General features: G+C 40.1%; 2 protein-coding genes and 1 long non-coding RNA gene across 6 annotated transcripts; 1 reads left to right on the top strand and 2 right to left on the bottom strand.

The window, feature by feature from the left end:
* Positions 1-2,170: 2,170 nt before the first annotated feature.
* On the bottom strand, positions 2,171-4,404 carry LOC135678286 (transcription factor MYC2-like). The gene has a single exon (XM_065190888.1). The coding sequence runs from the start codon at positions 4,301-4,303 to the stop codon at positions 2,462-2,464; it is 1,842 nt and encodes a 613-aa protein (XP_065046960.1). The 5' UTR covers positions 4,304-4,404; the 3' UTR covers positions 2,171-2,461.
* A 4,608-nt stretch (positions 4,405-9,012) lies between these two features.
* LOC135581897 (protein LSD1-like) lies at positions 9,013-11,600 on the bottom strand. 4 transcript variants are annotated; one of them, XM_065190891.1, is made up of 6 exons: positions 11,463-11,600; positions 11,086-11,327; positions 10,600-10,713; positions 10,345-10,458; positions 9,476-9,585; positions 9,013-9,324 (listed from the first exon to the last, which is right to left on the bottom strand). In XM_065190891.1, exons 2-6 carry the CDS (start codon positions 11,141-11,143, stop codon positions 9,295-9,297), a joined length of 426 nt encoding a protein of 141 aa, XP_065046963.1. In that variant the 5' UTR covers positions 11,144-11,327; positions 11,463-11,600; the 3' UTR covers positions 9,013-9,294. The 4 variants fall into 4 exon arrangements, with proteins under 4 accessions (XP_065046963.1, XP_065046964.1, XP_065046961.1 ...); XM_065190892.1 differs by having other exon boundaries at positions 11,086-11,234; positions 11,358-11,495; XM_065190889.1 differs by lacking the exon at positions 11,463-11,600 and having other exon boundaries at positions 11,086-11,436.
* Positions 9,233-9,513, top strand: LOC135678287 (uncharacterized). Its single transcript, XR_010514890.1, has 2 exons — positions 9,233-9,371; positions 9,459-9,513. It is a non-coding gene; the product is annotated as an uncharacterized LOC135678287 (long non-coding RNA).
* Positions 11,601-16,373: the final 4,773 nt, after the last annotated feature.

Below are 16,373 nucleotides of genomic sequence, written 5' to 3'. Positions count from 1 at the left end.
CTTAAAAAGATGTAACATAATCTATGTATCAATTGAATACCTAACTACCCCTCATGTAAGGATAAGCGTGGAGACATAAATCTCTCACAAAGTCGAAGAATTTTTAGGAAAAATTATTCTACCAAAAAGTTGGATAAACGGATGTAATCACGATGGAGTGCTCAAAGTTGAAACCCTAGAAAGCACAACAAAGAAGAAAACTTGAACACTAAAGAAAACAAATCTTGATTCCTAACCAAAAAGATGATTTATAGTTTACTATCAAGAAAATTCTAGATTTATAGGGCTAAGAGTGAATTATGCCCCTTAAGAGTGAAAACCTTAGAAAGCATAACAAAGAAAAAAAAAATTACATGAAGAAAGGAAAACCTCATTTCTTGAACTAAAAGAAGTTCTATATCTCTCTAACAACGAACAAAGAGGAAAACTTGGACATGGAGAGAAAAAAAAAAACCCTTCTCCAATTTATTAAGTGAAATTTTGATTACCTGATTAAGATATCGATTCAAAGTTAATCAATATCCTATTCCGTATCGAGAGTATTCTCGACAAAGTCAATCTAATATTTAAATTAAATTAGAAGATTACTATTTACAACCCACTCTTTCCTATTTACAATACTATTTTTAAAAAAATTAATATTTCTAAACTATCTATTCACAAAAAGATATAAATATCATCTTCTTCCTCTTCTTCTTATTCCTCCTCCAAACACTATGTCAAGAGGTTAGCGAGTAGCATCCGTAGTAGTGACAAATAGTTTCAATGGTGATGACATCACTAGTGACCATCATCGAGGGTAAATGATGGCGACAACGAATAGCAGGATAAAATAAGGGATTATGAAGCAGAAAAAAAAAGATAAAATCAATAATGCTAGAGTTGCAAATAATATATGATAATAATTTTAATTAAATTAAATAATGCTAGAGTAGCTTAATCTTGATCATGGGGTTTTAATTAAATTTAAATCAGTGCATAATATATGATAATAATTTTACATTATTAACATGAACAAAAATAGAAAGAAAGGAAATAAAAGATGGAAGAACGACAAATGGTCTTAAACAGACTGTTAGATGAACCTATCTAATGATGGGTAATCATTCTCTTGAAGCGGTCCAGAAAATATGGTAAGTAAGAGAGAGAGAGAGAGAGAGATCTCAGAAAAGTAAGAGATAAAGAGTGTTGGAAAAGTAGGGAGAGGGAGAGAAAGCTTGGCAGATGCCACTACCTTTCTTCACCACCATCTCACTTTTCATGTATGCATGATTTGATTCCATTGCGAAAGTAGATGGTAAGAAAAGTAGTTTCTTCAGGAAGTGTGGGCTTATGTTTCCCCACTAATTTGTTTTTGATACGTATGGAAGAGAAGACTGAGATCACAAACATTTTTGAATTATTTGTATCACATTAATGAAGACAAAGAAGAATTCAAATATCAAAGGATGTATATATAAACGATGTAAATCTCGGACATAAGAAAAAACACTACGAGTATTTTAAAGATTCTTTCTACATCATGTTTTCCATCTTTATCCCATTTTCCTTTTCAAGGAGAGGGTGTCTCTTCTTCCCAACGTGGACGCTGAACACGGAGGAGCTCACCTCGGATTGCCCCGACTATGCATGAGGGGTTTCATGAGGCACGACCGAGTACCTTAACCTTCGGGGAACGACATGTCAGCCACCGCGGACTGCATCTCCTTCTTCCCCACCCGCTGCCCAGTTTGGCTGGATGACAGTGACCTGACACGGAGAAGACGCCGACAGAGACCTGAGCAACAACAGCGTCTTGCGCCGACAAGCCGGGTTGCAATGCCCCATCGCTCCATCTCCGACCAGACACGAGGTTTCAAATGGTGGGCCTGCACGTAACACATTTCCACCTCGACTTCAACCTTTGTGCTTGTAGGAGTTCGCAAGTCATGGTGGATTGGGAAGAAACGTTTTACACATTGGTGACGCATGGCCACGATTTCAAATGAGTGGAGCGTAATGTTGCAGGTGGACCGATAGCTACTGCTTGTCCCACAGCAAAATGGAGCTGTGAATTCTTGTGTAAATCGTTCGTGTATATCCACGTTGAGGAAAAAGGTGGGCAGATGTTGTCTGCTATCATCATCATCATCGGAGCTTAGACAAAAGGGAATTCAGGCTTTAAGATCCATGGCTGCAAAGGTGATCATCCACGAGCACTTGCTCTTAAGCTCTCGATTAACAAAGTTTACAGTGTGGAGTATTATCTTGCGCTCGTTTGATCCAACAACTCGACTTGGATGATAAATCATGCACTTGTGGTCTACACAGAACAAGAGATCTGATGGCCTATTCTACTGCAGATCTAACGCAGAGATGCGGCAGTGGCTGCTCTAGATTCTGACATATGTGGTAATAGGAGCAGTGACGCTGTACCCCGAGCTACAGTAGTAGCCGGCGACGAAGCTCGCGTGTGCTGGCTCTACATGGCGTGAGGAGGATGATCAGCTGTTACGCTGGCGAACAGCGCGGCAGTGAGCTGCTCCTGGGTGTAGATGCGGCTCGTCATCTTCACGGTCACCTGCTGGATCATGAGGTCCTTCACCACCGAGACGTTGGCGTAGTACACCTCGAGGTCCAGTTCGCTCAGCGCCATCATCAGCCTCGCCGACGGGTGGCACCTCCTGTCGCACTGCACCCGAATCATGGCCTCCCAGCCTAGTATCTTCACCTCCACCTCCACTTCGCTGCAGCGCCCGGGCCAGTTCGATGCGGCGGGCCTGGGGCCCGCAGGCGGCATCTGGCGGCCGGATCCGGACTCTCTTTCCATCTTGAGGACGCCGAGCTCCGACTGCAGCTTTCGTTTGTCGGACTCGAGAGCCTGCATCTTGGAGCGGAGCTCGTTGATGTAGGTGACGGCGTCGGCGAGGAGGGAGGCCTTGTCCATCTTGGACACGTTGGGGACGACGGAGCGGAGGGCGTAGAACCGCTGGTTCAGCTTCTCCCGGCGCTGCCGCTCTGCCTCCACGTGGTCGAGCGGCTCCTCCCGGCCGTTGGCAGGCTTCCGGCCGCGCTTCTTGGGTCTTTTCTCCGGGGGCTCCATTACGGCGCTGCTTGTCACCTCCCGGGCCGACGCCTCGAGGTCCGAGTGGTCCGAGTCTGCGCCGAAGAGATTCCCGCCGCCGCAACCGCCCTCGGACTTCACTTCCGCCGCCACGACATCAGCGGACGAGGAAAGGAATGCCTCGTCGTTGCTCTCCCTCGACGTCGCCTTCTTGATCTCATACGGGATGTGGTTGTCGACGTAGAGGGTTCCTCCGCCTCCGCCGACGGGCGTGGAGGGAATCGTTTTGATCTCGCCGGTGAAATTGAGGTTAGGGTTTTCGGTGAGACTGCCGGAATTGGGTTTATCGAAATGAGAAGGGGGCTTCGGCGCCGAAGGCTCCGACATCCAGAGCATGCAGGGATCCAGCAACCCCTGCTCCGCCACCGCCGGCTGCGGTGTAGGCCAGGATGCGGCCGCGGGTCGGCGGCCACTGCCTTGGCCGAAGAGCAATCTGACCTTGCTCAAGATCTCCGAGCTCTGGAAGATGTCGTGCGTCGAACCGAGCTCCACGACGCCGCTCTCGAGGGGGACGCAGGCCATCGTCCTCAGCCCGAATGCCTGCGCCTGCCGCACCCGCTCACACGGTGCCGCCGCCATGCGGTCCGCCCCGGCGATCCAGGCCGGCGAGCCTGAGAGAAAAGCCTGGCCGGGGTGGCCAGCGCCGGGAGCGAAGGTCTGGGTCATGGACACGAGGAAGAACCACTCGGTGTCGGTGACCTCCTCGTCCGCCGCGTCGTCGCCTCCGCCGCATCCCCCGTAGATGAGGGCGTTGAGCTCCCGGAGCACGTGCTTGCGATGCTCCTGCTCCGCCGTTGACGACGCACCGCTGCGGAGCGGCTTCCGCTTGTCCTCCTCGCAGCCCCTGTAGTAGCCGTCGCCCCAGGTGAGAACGGCGGCACCGCTGGCAGGGGAGGACTGCCAGAAGATGGCGTAGGTCCATTTCTCCCGGGCTCCCTCGATCAGCGAATGGAGGCGCTGCTGGAGGGTGTCCGGGCTGAAGTGCGCCGGAGCCGATGAGGTGACGGTGGAATGGGTGGAGGAGGTGGTGGATGAGGAGGAAGCGGGGATGGAAGCCGGAGGCGGAGGTAGCGGCGGCCAGAAGCTGTGGTGGTCGGGGGCGGCGACGGTGGCCGAGGAGGAGAGGAAGGCCTCCATGACGGAGGTGTTGTCGTCGTTCCAAAGGTTCATGAAAGCGCGGCGGTGATCCGACCGTTGCATCCAGAGGAGTAGGAGAGGGGAGAAAGGGTGCGGTCACCGTCGGTGGAGTTGGCCGCCGAGCGAGGGAAGGCAGGAGGGGTGGTTGGTTTGATGCGGCAGTTGAATTGGCCTTTAATAGCGGACGGAGGGGCAATTGGGTTTTGTGGGGCGGGACCCATGGGGCCTACTGGAGGGCTCCAGGTTTGTCCCACGACAGCGACGCTGTTCCCTGTCCCCTCTCGCGGAAAGTGGTAACTTCTTATCGGGTTTTCGCTTCTCGATGTGATCCGACTTAACCTTCTCCAGGTTCGGATCGGATCCACTTTTTCGGATGATGCGTAACACTGTTCCCATTACGAGAAAAATCTTGAATATTATGTTTTTTTCTATATATATATATATATATATATATATATATATATATACATATATATATATATAATTTATTATAATCCTATAATATCTATCACCTGACAAAATAGTTAAGACTGATTATATTGTACGGACAGATTTATGATGAAAGAATCTCAAATATATAAAATCCATATTATTATTTAAAATATTTTTAATAGGGTTATAATATTTTTGATATCTTAAATCTATTCAATAATAATAATTAACGTAAATTGACTTAAGACTTAATATTAAATCTCAAATAAGTATTATTGTCGGTTTATGAATAAGAACAATCAGGAGATTTTTATATTGTAAGTCTATTCAAAATTATTATAATAAAAAAAATTATATTAATTTATCGGATCGATCTACAGATGAGGAGATAATGTTAGTTACGAGTGTCGACAGAATATGATAAAATGATACACCAATTGAGGAATATAAAAAAATTATTTGAAAAAAAATTAAATTCCTCAATAATTTATCCTCATTATAATTAATAAATAAATCGAAGATATTTTTAATACTAATTAAAAATAAAAATTATTATAATTAAATATGATCATAAATATCTAATTCATGTCGAGGATCATTTAAGAAGCTCATATTTACACGGCAGCTTTGGCGCACATTTTTCTCGATATATGAGGAACAGATGTACCGATGACTATCTTTGTTTGGTACCAAAGCTGAAGATTCCATGGCTACATCAATTTTGACTCTAATTAGTAGATGTATGAAAATGGCATGTATGCCGTGGAAAAAAGAGTCACATATATTAGACAAACGCTCTTTCCAACAGTTCTCGTAAATGTCTGTCTCCCTCATAGCTTTCCAATTTTGACTTAATCACGATAATCAAATAAGGACACCAACGATATTGTGACTCGAGAAATTAGATTTTTTTTGTCTTCATATCGATATATTCTTCTTTATCATTGGATTAATATTTTCAAATATAAAAAAAATAATTAAAAAATAAAAAAAATTTAATTCCTAATAAATTTAATCTGTTTGATCACTTTTAAGTTGATAAACATCGATCGAGAATCGATACATTCACAGCACAATCAGCACCACCAGGCAGGACAGATAATTCCATGTCATCATCAAATCGAACTGTGGGATCGATGGCGACGCTCGTACGACTTGTGTCGCGACTTGAGGCGGGTGGGGACACGAGCGAGCCGCGTCTGTGTCTCTTTCGCTCTCTTGCGTGCTGTCGGTGGGCACACCGTGCACTGTGGAGCATGGAACCCGAGCCCGCAAGGCTACCGGAATAGGAGACGTGGACGGCGTGATCAAATGTGAGGCGGGGAGATCCCAAGACGAGCCACCATTCGTTTCCTTTCGTCAAATACTTGACTTTTCAACAAGGTCACGAATTACGGTCGTACGCAGCGAGTTGACTTTCCGTCACGTTAAATGAGTTGAGCTAAGGTAAGATTGCAAGAGGGGGCGAATCTTTTCATCGTAAGCGAGCATTTATCATCCTCTCTGGATTATTCCGATGCCCCTTTCGTGTTGCGATCGGGACGAGCGAAGTCGGACCGTCACCAAATTAATTGTCATTTAGCGGCGAAATGACGCTGATGATTAGATTAATAAGTTAGGTATGCGTGTCAGGATATATGGTCACATGTATCACGATGTCAAGGTGGTGGCACGTGAACTTTTCCACTCGCGGGTGCTCGGCGTGGCTGATGGATGGAGACGGCCGCACCACGCACAGGTGTCAGCATCTGATCCGAAGCGGGGATTCCCGCACGCATCGTGATGCCTGGGGTTCGGTGCGCGCTGGCTGTCATCGCTGGCCGGGTGGATGAACCCGGGCGGGGTGCGTGATTCACGTGGGGCCCGGCCCACGGTTGTCCTCGCTTCCGGTCGGGTGCATGAACGCCGGCCAAACATGTGGGCCATCACTTAATGTCTCTCTTACCCTCGACTTCGGCCTCCGTCTCTATCCAAACCCACAGTGTTATTGGCGCAGACATCTTTTACGAAAAATGAATGATCGAAATGTAATCTGATAAAGTTCATCGAATCATTTGGAAAGTAATTTGACACGTCATTATCACAACGATACTTTAGATTTAATAAAAAAATACATTTATTAATTTAATTATCTCTAATATTTTCATAAACCATTACAAATGAGAATGGTTGTCGATGAAATAGAGTTTGATGGGTGATGAGGACATGAAACCCTTAATCGGATCGGTTATCGGTTACCGATTAGGGAAAAGAGACCGGAGGGCATCGAGGAGGCTTAGTTCCTCCCACCATTTCTGTGTCACCCTAGCGATTTCTCCCCCATTTCTTCTCGCATGGTCATCGCAGAGACGTGGACATCTTTTCTGCGGCCTTCGTAAGCGACGATACCTCTACGCGCCGGAGCTTCCCTCCCGGCTTGCATGCAGGTTCCTCTCTCTCATTATCGCGCAGCACCAGGGCGTGCTTCGCATGCGGGTTTCTCAACAGAAGACTTGATTAGATCTAGAAAGATCGGGTTTTCCTGCATGATTTCTCGGATTTCGGTGGGCTTTTCATTTCGGCAAACAGGTGCACTGCAACTTATCATCTTCTCCATCGTGATCGGATGATCCGAAGATAAATATGTGAATACGATTGACATCTCTGGCGAACGACACAAGAGGACAAGCGCACTACCATCTCTTCATCTATCACAACACAAACACAATGAATTCTCCGCAATCGCTCTAAAAGGATGGGACAAGGCAATGCGAATTGTGATGTACGGTGCCTTTCCATAGCTGTGATGGTGGTGTGCATGTGGACCTCTTATCATAAGCCAAGAAGTCGAATCCTCGCGGTGATGTTTTCTTTTATCTCATTTTCTTAGCTTTATTATTTAAATGAGGTTTTATATAGAATCTTACTATTCGCAGTCAATTGTTACAAATATTAAAAAAATTAAAATAAAATTATAAATAGTAAAGAGGGAGTTGTAAATATTAATCTCATTCATAGATATCTGTCATCATATATGTAATAGTTTTGGAAAATCTAAATGCCATATAAAATTTTAATGCTTTTATGTTGCTGATTATATTTGAATTTTATAAGAATATGTATCAATTTACCGACAATAAAATATTCATGTATTCGGCCCAAATGGTTGAGATCTTTTAGTTTTGTTATTATATAAAACTATACATAAATAGTTGGGACTTTATTATTTTGTTATTGTTGTATGATAATATACATAAATATAAAAAATACTAATTTTATGAATATATATTTGTGTACATATATATTCATAACAACTTTCCAGAGTAAATTGCTTGGGATTCATTGCTGAAGGTTTTAGGCAGTGTTGGTTGATCCTTTTTTTGTTTGGGGGTGCTAATCCAGCTAAGTTGTCTTGTTGGACAAACAAGATGAGAAAGGATTCTTTAACTTAGGTGGGATATTTTTAACCCAGGCTAAAATTTAGTGGGTTAAATAAACCTCTAACCAGTAGTTTAATCCTTAGTCCACATGAGGTACAAATAATGTTTGTAACTTACATCTCCATGCTCTTTGAGAGTCTTGTGTAAATATTGCTATTGGTATGAATGAGCTTAAACAGGATGAGGTACATTAAGCTTTTGTCAGACCAAGTGGCATGTAGGTTTTGTGCAAGACCTTCATTTGTGCTAGATTTTAGCATGTCCTGCAATTATCACCTTTGGCAAGTGAAGTTGATTTGGTTATTTATCAAAGATGCTTATGCTCTGTCCCAGTTTTATTAGATGGTAATGGTATTGTTCTGATCCTTATTAATATACTTCTATTTTCTAATTTGATCTGCATTCAGAAATGTAATGAATCCAAACTAATTTTTGATTGTCCGACGGTTCAACATGAGTCATGAAGTCAACTTGGTTTGGGTCTGAGTTTGTCGTAAGTCCAATTCCAAGTAGTTTGGATAAAATTACATCGGATGTATCTGACAAAGTCTCTCCATTGTTTAAATCAATGATGTAGGGAAGAGTATTGCTGAGTTTAGGATAATTAAAATTTTACATTTTATAGATAGGGATAGCTTTGATACTCGTCTCCACTCAATGGAGAGTTATTTCATGAAAATGAAATATGAAGTTATCGACATTACTCGGATGCAAGGAGTTGTGTAAGCTGTTGCAGTCAGCATCGATGTGCACATCGGCCCATGTTGATGCGTTAGTGGTGGGGAATCCACGTGTTAGATTTATCATATTTTTTCAATCAGGATTTAAAATGAGAGTCTGGATTTAAGATTATATCAGTAATCAAAGATAATTATAATTAGCAGATGAGCAATTGGATAAGAAAAAAATAAGGGAAGGAAATACAACTTTAAGGTATGCAATAATAACCTTTGAATAATCATCTGCAACATTTTGACACAGAGATGCAAATCATGTCATCATAAAGTACAGTTGACACAAGACAGAAGAAGAAAATATTAGCCATCCAAGCTCAGTTGAGGACATGCTCTCCATGATGACCTTCACACCTTAGACATGCCAAAAGGAAGGATTAGCCTAGAGAAGAAGCTCTATACATTTGGTGTCACAAGACAGCTTTGCATAAGAGATGGAAGAAGCTCTGTGATTCAAGGTACTCAAATGCTAGGCTTTTTGCTCAGTGCTTGGAGAAGCCTATCAAATGAACAACATTTAGGGCACTGACTTCAACAATGAAAAAGGTGATCAAAGCATGAAGGATTTAACATTATAAATTGTGTTTTCACATTTAAACATGGCTTTCATAACTCAATCATCACTTTGTACAGATTTGGTTGATACTTACCCCAATGGAAGTGACAAAGTTGCAGACTGCACATTTCACTGATCTTGCTCCATATTGATACATCAGCAGCATTTGGCAGTTCCCACAATTCACATGTGCTACCTGATTTGCTGGAACCAAACATGTTTATTGAACTTAATATATGTGTCAGCAAGCAATATATATATATAATAAACCCTTCTTTTATGTTTGTGAGTTGTTAATGACAATAGGAAAATGAAATGTCTCTACATTGAAACCTATATATTCTAGCTACATCATGGACTAAGAATTTAGGTAGACAGAGAATGGCTCCAAGATTCAGATGGACACTTGTGAAGCTTAGAAAGAGGTGTTTGGAAAAGTTGTATCCATAGTGTTTCGGCTAGAATAGTCATGTATACACAATATGTTCAGGCATCTGTTGATATGCCTCTGCTGTAGTTTAAAGACATACTTTTACATAGAACAGCAATAAATATAACCCCACAAAAAATTGATCCAAAGAAGGCCTTTAGATAATTTTCTATTACTGCTAGCTGTTCTAAAAAAAGGAAAATTTCTGATTCAAGAGGATCTAAATGCATGTCGATTAGGTATCGGCGACCAGTGTGCCACCAAAGTGTCTCAAGTTCGTTTTGTGTTAACTATCCTGCAAAGGACTGCATATAAATGAATTGGAATGTCAAGAAATGAGTCTGCCATGTGCTTCATCAGGATTTCTTTTGAGTGTCACACATTGTCAGTAAATATATGTGAAAGAATGAGACTAATTGAGCCAGTAATTGTCATCTTCATGCAACAATTGTCTTTGGAAAATGTCATTTATGTTATGAGAAATTCAGCAAGTAATTCTGACACTGGACTTTTGATCAGGAGCACCTGCTTACCTTCCAGAGCCAGATTTACCGTGTGACAGCAAGAACACTGAACGCTGCTTGCTCCTCGTATATACATCAGTAGCGTGTGGCATCCTCCACAGATCAACTGTGCCATTTCTGTTCCTGCAGCAAACTCAAACATCTGCTCAGAGTGGACATTGCAAAGAAGGAATCGATCGTTGAGGAGGCCCGTAAGGCTTCCTGATCTCTCACTATGTGCTGTGCAAGATAAGCTGCTCGGTGATGAGGAAAAGATGAGATTACCAGGAGGAGGTACAGTGGTCACTGCTCTGCAAACAGCACAGCATACTGATTTCGCCCCTTGTGGATAGAGAAGGAGATTTCTACAGCCAGAACAAACAAGTTGGCTCTGCCCACCTGAGCATGAAACCAAGAAACATTTACGTTCTGTAGCAGTAACTGAGACGAGAGAAAGGAGCATAGGATTTCCCTCTTTTGCACTACTGCAACAACATTTGGTAATCTCATCACAGCTTACAAATCAACACAAGTCATGTAGCTTAACAATCCATTCCTAAAATCAAGAGCTATGGCTTTTTTGGTTGGAAGCATCAAAGATTGGAAGTACCAAAAGCTTTTGGTTGATGTTTCCAGAAATAGTTAGATAAAAAAAAATCTAGAATTTGTTCGATTTACATGTTCTTTGTGACAGATATGGCTATAATTTAGATATATATATATATATATATATAGAGAGAGAGAGAGAGAGAGAGAGAGGCACAAGGATACCATTTGGTGGTGCTAATGGAGGTGGAGGTGTGGGATACGGAGCAAGAGGGACCGGCATTTGCTCGACCGTGCCAGTATTGTTCTTCTCAAAGCCGTGTAAGCCTTCAACCTCACAGAGACAACCGGATTCTCCAATCTCCCATCGCTGGCTGTGCCAAAACAAGAACCGGAAGTGAAGCCTAATCGAGGTTGCGATGCATATTACTGCTCTTCGGTTGATCTCACACGAAATTTATGATCTCCTGCAACAATCAGCCACCAGAAAACAGAACCTTAGAACGACGCCATGTTCATCAAGGAGACGTCTCCTCCGAGTCCTGTCACTGCTGGAGGATAGCGGTGGCGGCGGGTGAGACTGAGCGATCTCGCAGTACTACCTTTATACACAGTCGAGTGAGGGATGGTGGGACTTCAAGATCACATTGCCTGCTCCTTTGCGTCCTTGCTCTGTTCTTGACTCTTTCCCCCTCCCTCCCCGGCGTTGTGTGGTGACCGATACCATGGGCGTTTTCTCCACGTACCAGTGAACTCGCGGCCCACGAACCTCCACGTACCGCCACCGACCTCAAATCTTCATCTGATGAACTCACAACGAATCGCAAAGTTTTATGAGTACTTCTCTTTCTTTGTAGAATAATTGTTCCAAACAATTAGATTTATTCAGAGTTTGATCAATTCTTAACACATTGTTATTCAAATATCACAAATTGTCAATTTCATCCTCTCTGGTTTGAGAGAATATTAGTTTAATATCCATTGATTTCTCTCCTAATAGCTTAAATTTTTAGGATTTATGAGCACTTGCAAGTTAAAATATAAGATACGATAAAAGATAAGATAAAAGGAGTTTATGATATGATATGTTTCTTTCAATGAATATAATGGATAGGTACAAATGACCGACATACTGGACTACCATTTCTAACCTATAAAATATTAGCATTTGTTATAATAAAAATAAAAATAAAATCATAAGTCTCGATTATTAACGATCGATCATATGGATATTTTGTTATAATTAAGATCAGTTAAAATTCATATTCGTGAGATCTAACATAGTTTTATGTTGATTGTCGATAGACGTTAATTGTCGATAGAGACTAAAATGAATATTCGACTATTTTAATTAGATCATAAATGACTAATGACACCGTCATACTGAACTCATCCTATTGACATAGGATGTTGCTAAGGCCACAAATTCAAGTTAGTGGTCCACTCGCAGTACTTGTAGATTGCTAATAGCCTCTTACTGCCAAAGCGCAGAGGACAAAACCCATCCTTTTTCTACGGAAGAAACAAATGGAGCTCCATGTCTCGATCTAATCACCATAGGTTGATGATCTGTGGTCTGTGACACAGCTTTGATTCAGTTCACCAAGTGGAGGAGGTGATTAGAGTGGATAAGAGCATCATCATCTTCCTCCAATATATACGATGGTGCATTGACAAGCCAATATCTTCAGAAGATATTGTATCCATTGGAGGCTTCATGTCCCTTTCAGTTCAGAACAAGGAAAGGAAAAAGAGGAGATTACTAGTGTTTTTGTCCACTTATATCACCGTAATCTATGACCATAATGAAAAGTAGAAGAGAGTGATTTCGATACTAAAATTAAAATACTTATAAGATTAAAATGAGACATTGCATACTAAAATGGGATGCTATATTTTCTTATTTAAAACTAAAAATGAGGTATTATTATCTTTCCCATTTTAGACCTCGATACTTCTTGCGTGAAATAAAATAAAGTGTTACAATTATCGTCATTTAAATGTAGGACTAAAATAAGATATTTTAATTTCATGGACGCGATCTTAGCACGATGAATAGCTTCTTTCTACTTAAATTTCTCATCATATCTAATATCACGTCTACCTTATTGTCATAACTATCACGACACATCGTTAGTTTATTCAATTTGAATCATTAGTCTAAAATATTTAAGCCATATTAATAATAGTATACCCCTATAGCCGTTACAAATCAATTATTATTTTTCATTGAAATAAATTGTAGATATTTTACTTCATATGTAGTGTCAGCCTCACCTTGTAAACCTTGAGATATTGTGTTGGTACCACAACCTTGTCACTGAATTCATATCATTTTCACTATTATGTTACAATCCAAGTACAAAAGGATCCCTCCCACCAACACTCCAGGGATCAATGAAAGATCAATACAGAGTCTTATTTCCTGTGAAAGATGAAGATATCTTGTGCAATCTTGCCCTGCTTGTATTGTTGTGAAGTGTCAACATTAGAGGCCCTGCAGCTTCAACTGATGATGACTCTAACATGGATAACAACAATGGTGAGGGACCAAACTTCCAATGAAACAACCCTCAATTTGTGCCTTGGTGGAAGGCCACAATCATTTCAATATATTATCCTTCCAAACGCCTAGAAGGCCAGCCATACATGTCAGTGTGTCTCAGCCACTGGTAGCAACATCCACCATTCCAAACAAGCAAACTGCAGCTCTTCAGGTTGTGTAAGCTGGAGATTGTTCCTTGCAGAATGCAATAATGGAAGATAAATCAAATGGACCACTTGGCCAGGAGACAAAACTCCTCACTGGAAGTTTCTGAAAACAAATTTGGAAAAGTGCACTCACTAGTTTGCTAATCGGCACAACCAAAGAGCAGATGAATTAGCAGTAACATTGGGTTCTAGTTGTTCTATAGTTGATAGAAGTTGCATGCAAAGAAAGTGATGCTTCAGCCCAATGGATCAGTGAACATGAATTCTCCAGTCACAGGTGCAAGCATAAACAAAGTTGCAGCAACAGAAGGCATGCACTGTGGATCAAGAACACAGAGAAATGTAAAAATGAAGATAACAATTCAGAAACTTACAGAAAGAGTCCCACATTCCTCCTGTCCATCAGAGGCTTCTCAAATCGAAGAGAAAGAAATGGTGCAGTAACTACACATCCAGGTGGTCCATGTATCACGATAATATAGCTCTGGACCATTCTCAAGAGTTTGGCATGCAGACTCGTTGACTGCCTCTGCAGCTTCACATTCTCCCCAATCCATCTCCAATGGCACAAAACCAGACACTCAGGGCATGGAATGAATCCCTGACCCACAGTGCAGTTTCTGTTGGTCCCATGAACTGTAAACTTCATGGGGAATGGCACTGACTTATAAATCAGAAGTCATGGGGGTGTAAAAGTCGAATGATCATAAACAAGTTGGAAAGATATAGTATCTCTTGGCAAGTATATTTACATGGTTAATGTCCCTGTGGCAATCAACAAAGTGTATGGAAGGATGAATAATTCAAGTGTGAATTATGAATTCTTCTGTTTCTCCCTAACAAATGATGTGAAAAGATTAGGTGATTAGAGATTTAATAAGAATAAAATTGATTGTTTTTGTTGGTGTTACTAGTAGAAAATTTAATAAAAGAAATAGATTCATCTTATAACAGAGGATTTTCTTATTCAGGAAGATATGAACCTAAAGGAGTAAACAGACAAATAAGAAAAGATGAAGAATTTAAGTATGAATTATGAATTTTTCTGTTTCTCCCTGACAAATGATATGACAGGTGATTAGAGATTTAATAAGAATATCATCAATTGTTTTTGTTGGTGTTACTATAAAAAAAAATTAATGAAAAAAAAGTTTCACAGAGGGTAGAGGATTTTCTTATCCAGCAAGACCTAGTAAAAATATTGAAGTAGTAAATAGACAACAAAGAAAAGATGAGCGATGAAGATCGAGAGAAACTTGAGGCAAAGTGCGTGAGTACTAATAATATTCTTAATAATTATTGATAATGGTTCCACAACTATTCATTGGGATAAGTTAAAAAACTTTATCTAACAAAAAGCTTAACTAACGAGTTGTATTTAAAGTAAAAGTTATATAGGCCACAAATGGAGGATGGTAGAGATTGGTAGAACATTTGAATATGTTCAGGGGAATATTCGATTAATTGAAAAAAATTAATATGAAGAAGATAAAACATTATTACTTTGTGGAGACTATGTTGTATATGATGGATATAATAATTCTTGAACAAGTTGAAGAAGCTTTAGTGTCGCATGCTAATAAGAAAAAGATAAATCTAAGAACATAAATGGTGAGACATTAGTTGCTCGAGATCAACAAGGAGAATTTTTTGATAGGAGTAGATCTTAGCATGGTAGGTTGGATGCAAAGAGAATGAACATATAAGGCAAAATTATTGAACGAAAAAGAAATAGGAAGAAGAGACCAGTGAAAATGGATGGTGATAGAGATGTCCTCACAATATTTAAAGGTTAAGATGCATCTTTCTAAAAGAGTTGATTTTTATATTCTATTTGTATTACTCATGTTTTCTTTCAAAAAAAATTTATTGATTCACTAAATGAAAAGATGACTAATAAGTTGAGTATGGATGTAACTCTAAAGCGGAGATCATAGGTGTCAGTAAATGAAAGATAAAAAATGATGATAGTATACTTTGGTAGATGTGACTTATATTTTAAAGATATAAAGAATCTAATTTCTTTGAGATTTTTAGATTCCTAAGATTATGTTGATAAGGTTGGAGATAAATTTTTAAAAGTTACTCTAGGTTGTATAATCATAATGAAAGGAAGATTGCATCAAAATTGTATACCATTTGAAAGAGAATATAGTAAAGACTTCAAATGGTTGGAAATATATTATATGTACGATGGATGGTAGATACATACAATAGTGAGTTTTGTTTATAGTGCCGAAAACAAAGGATAATATTCATTATTTCTAGGATACAGATAGACGTGAAAAAAAAAAAAATCCTGATGGTGATAAGACAATGAGATGAAGGTCTTCGTTTGGAATCACATGCTTTCACTAATTCGATTCCAATTATATAGGATACATTAGTAGACTTATTGAAATCATACGATGGACCATAAATTAATTTAGTCTAAATAGTTATCATGAATTCTTTAATCCAATGGTTCAATTTTTATAAGAAGCATAAAGTTAAAAAAAATCACCAAAATAAAAATTGTTAAGGTTGGTAAATATTTTTTAGGAGTTAATTATATTTAAATTAGTTGATAGAATCCTAATTAAATTAAAAATCCTTAGCACATTAACATTTATTTTTATAAATATACATTGAGTCTCAGGATTTCTAAAAAGGGTAAGAAAAAAAAATATACTTTTCAGAATTAATGTGAAAGGGTTTAAGTCATGCTTTAATCGAGATAACTCAAACTTTTATAATCCATCTCACAAGAATTTGATTCTTCTTCATGGATATAGATAATATCTATCAAACCATGTTAAATC

This window comes from Musa acuminata, chromosome BXJ1-7 (assembly GCF_036884655.1).
Source record: "Musa acuminata AAA Group cultivar baxijiao chromosome BXJ1-7, Cavendish_Baxijiao_AAA, whole genome shotgun sequence".
In the NCBI taxonomy this organism is placed as follows: domain Eukaryota; kingdom Viridiplantae; phylum Streptophyta; class Magnoliopsida; order Zingiberales; family Musaceae; genus Musa; species Musa acuminata.
Note: the sequence above shows the minus strand (reverse complement) of the source record. Positions and strands in the feature narration are given on the sequence as shown.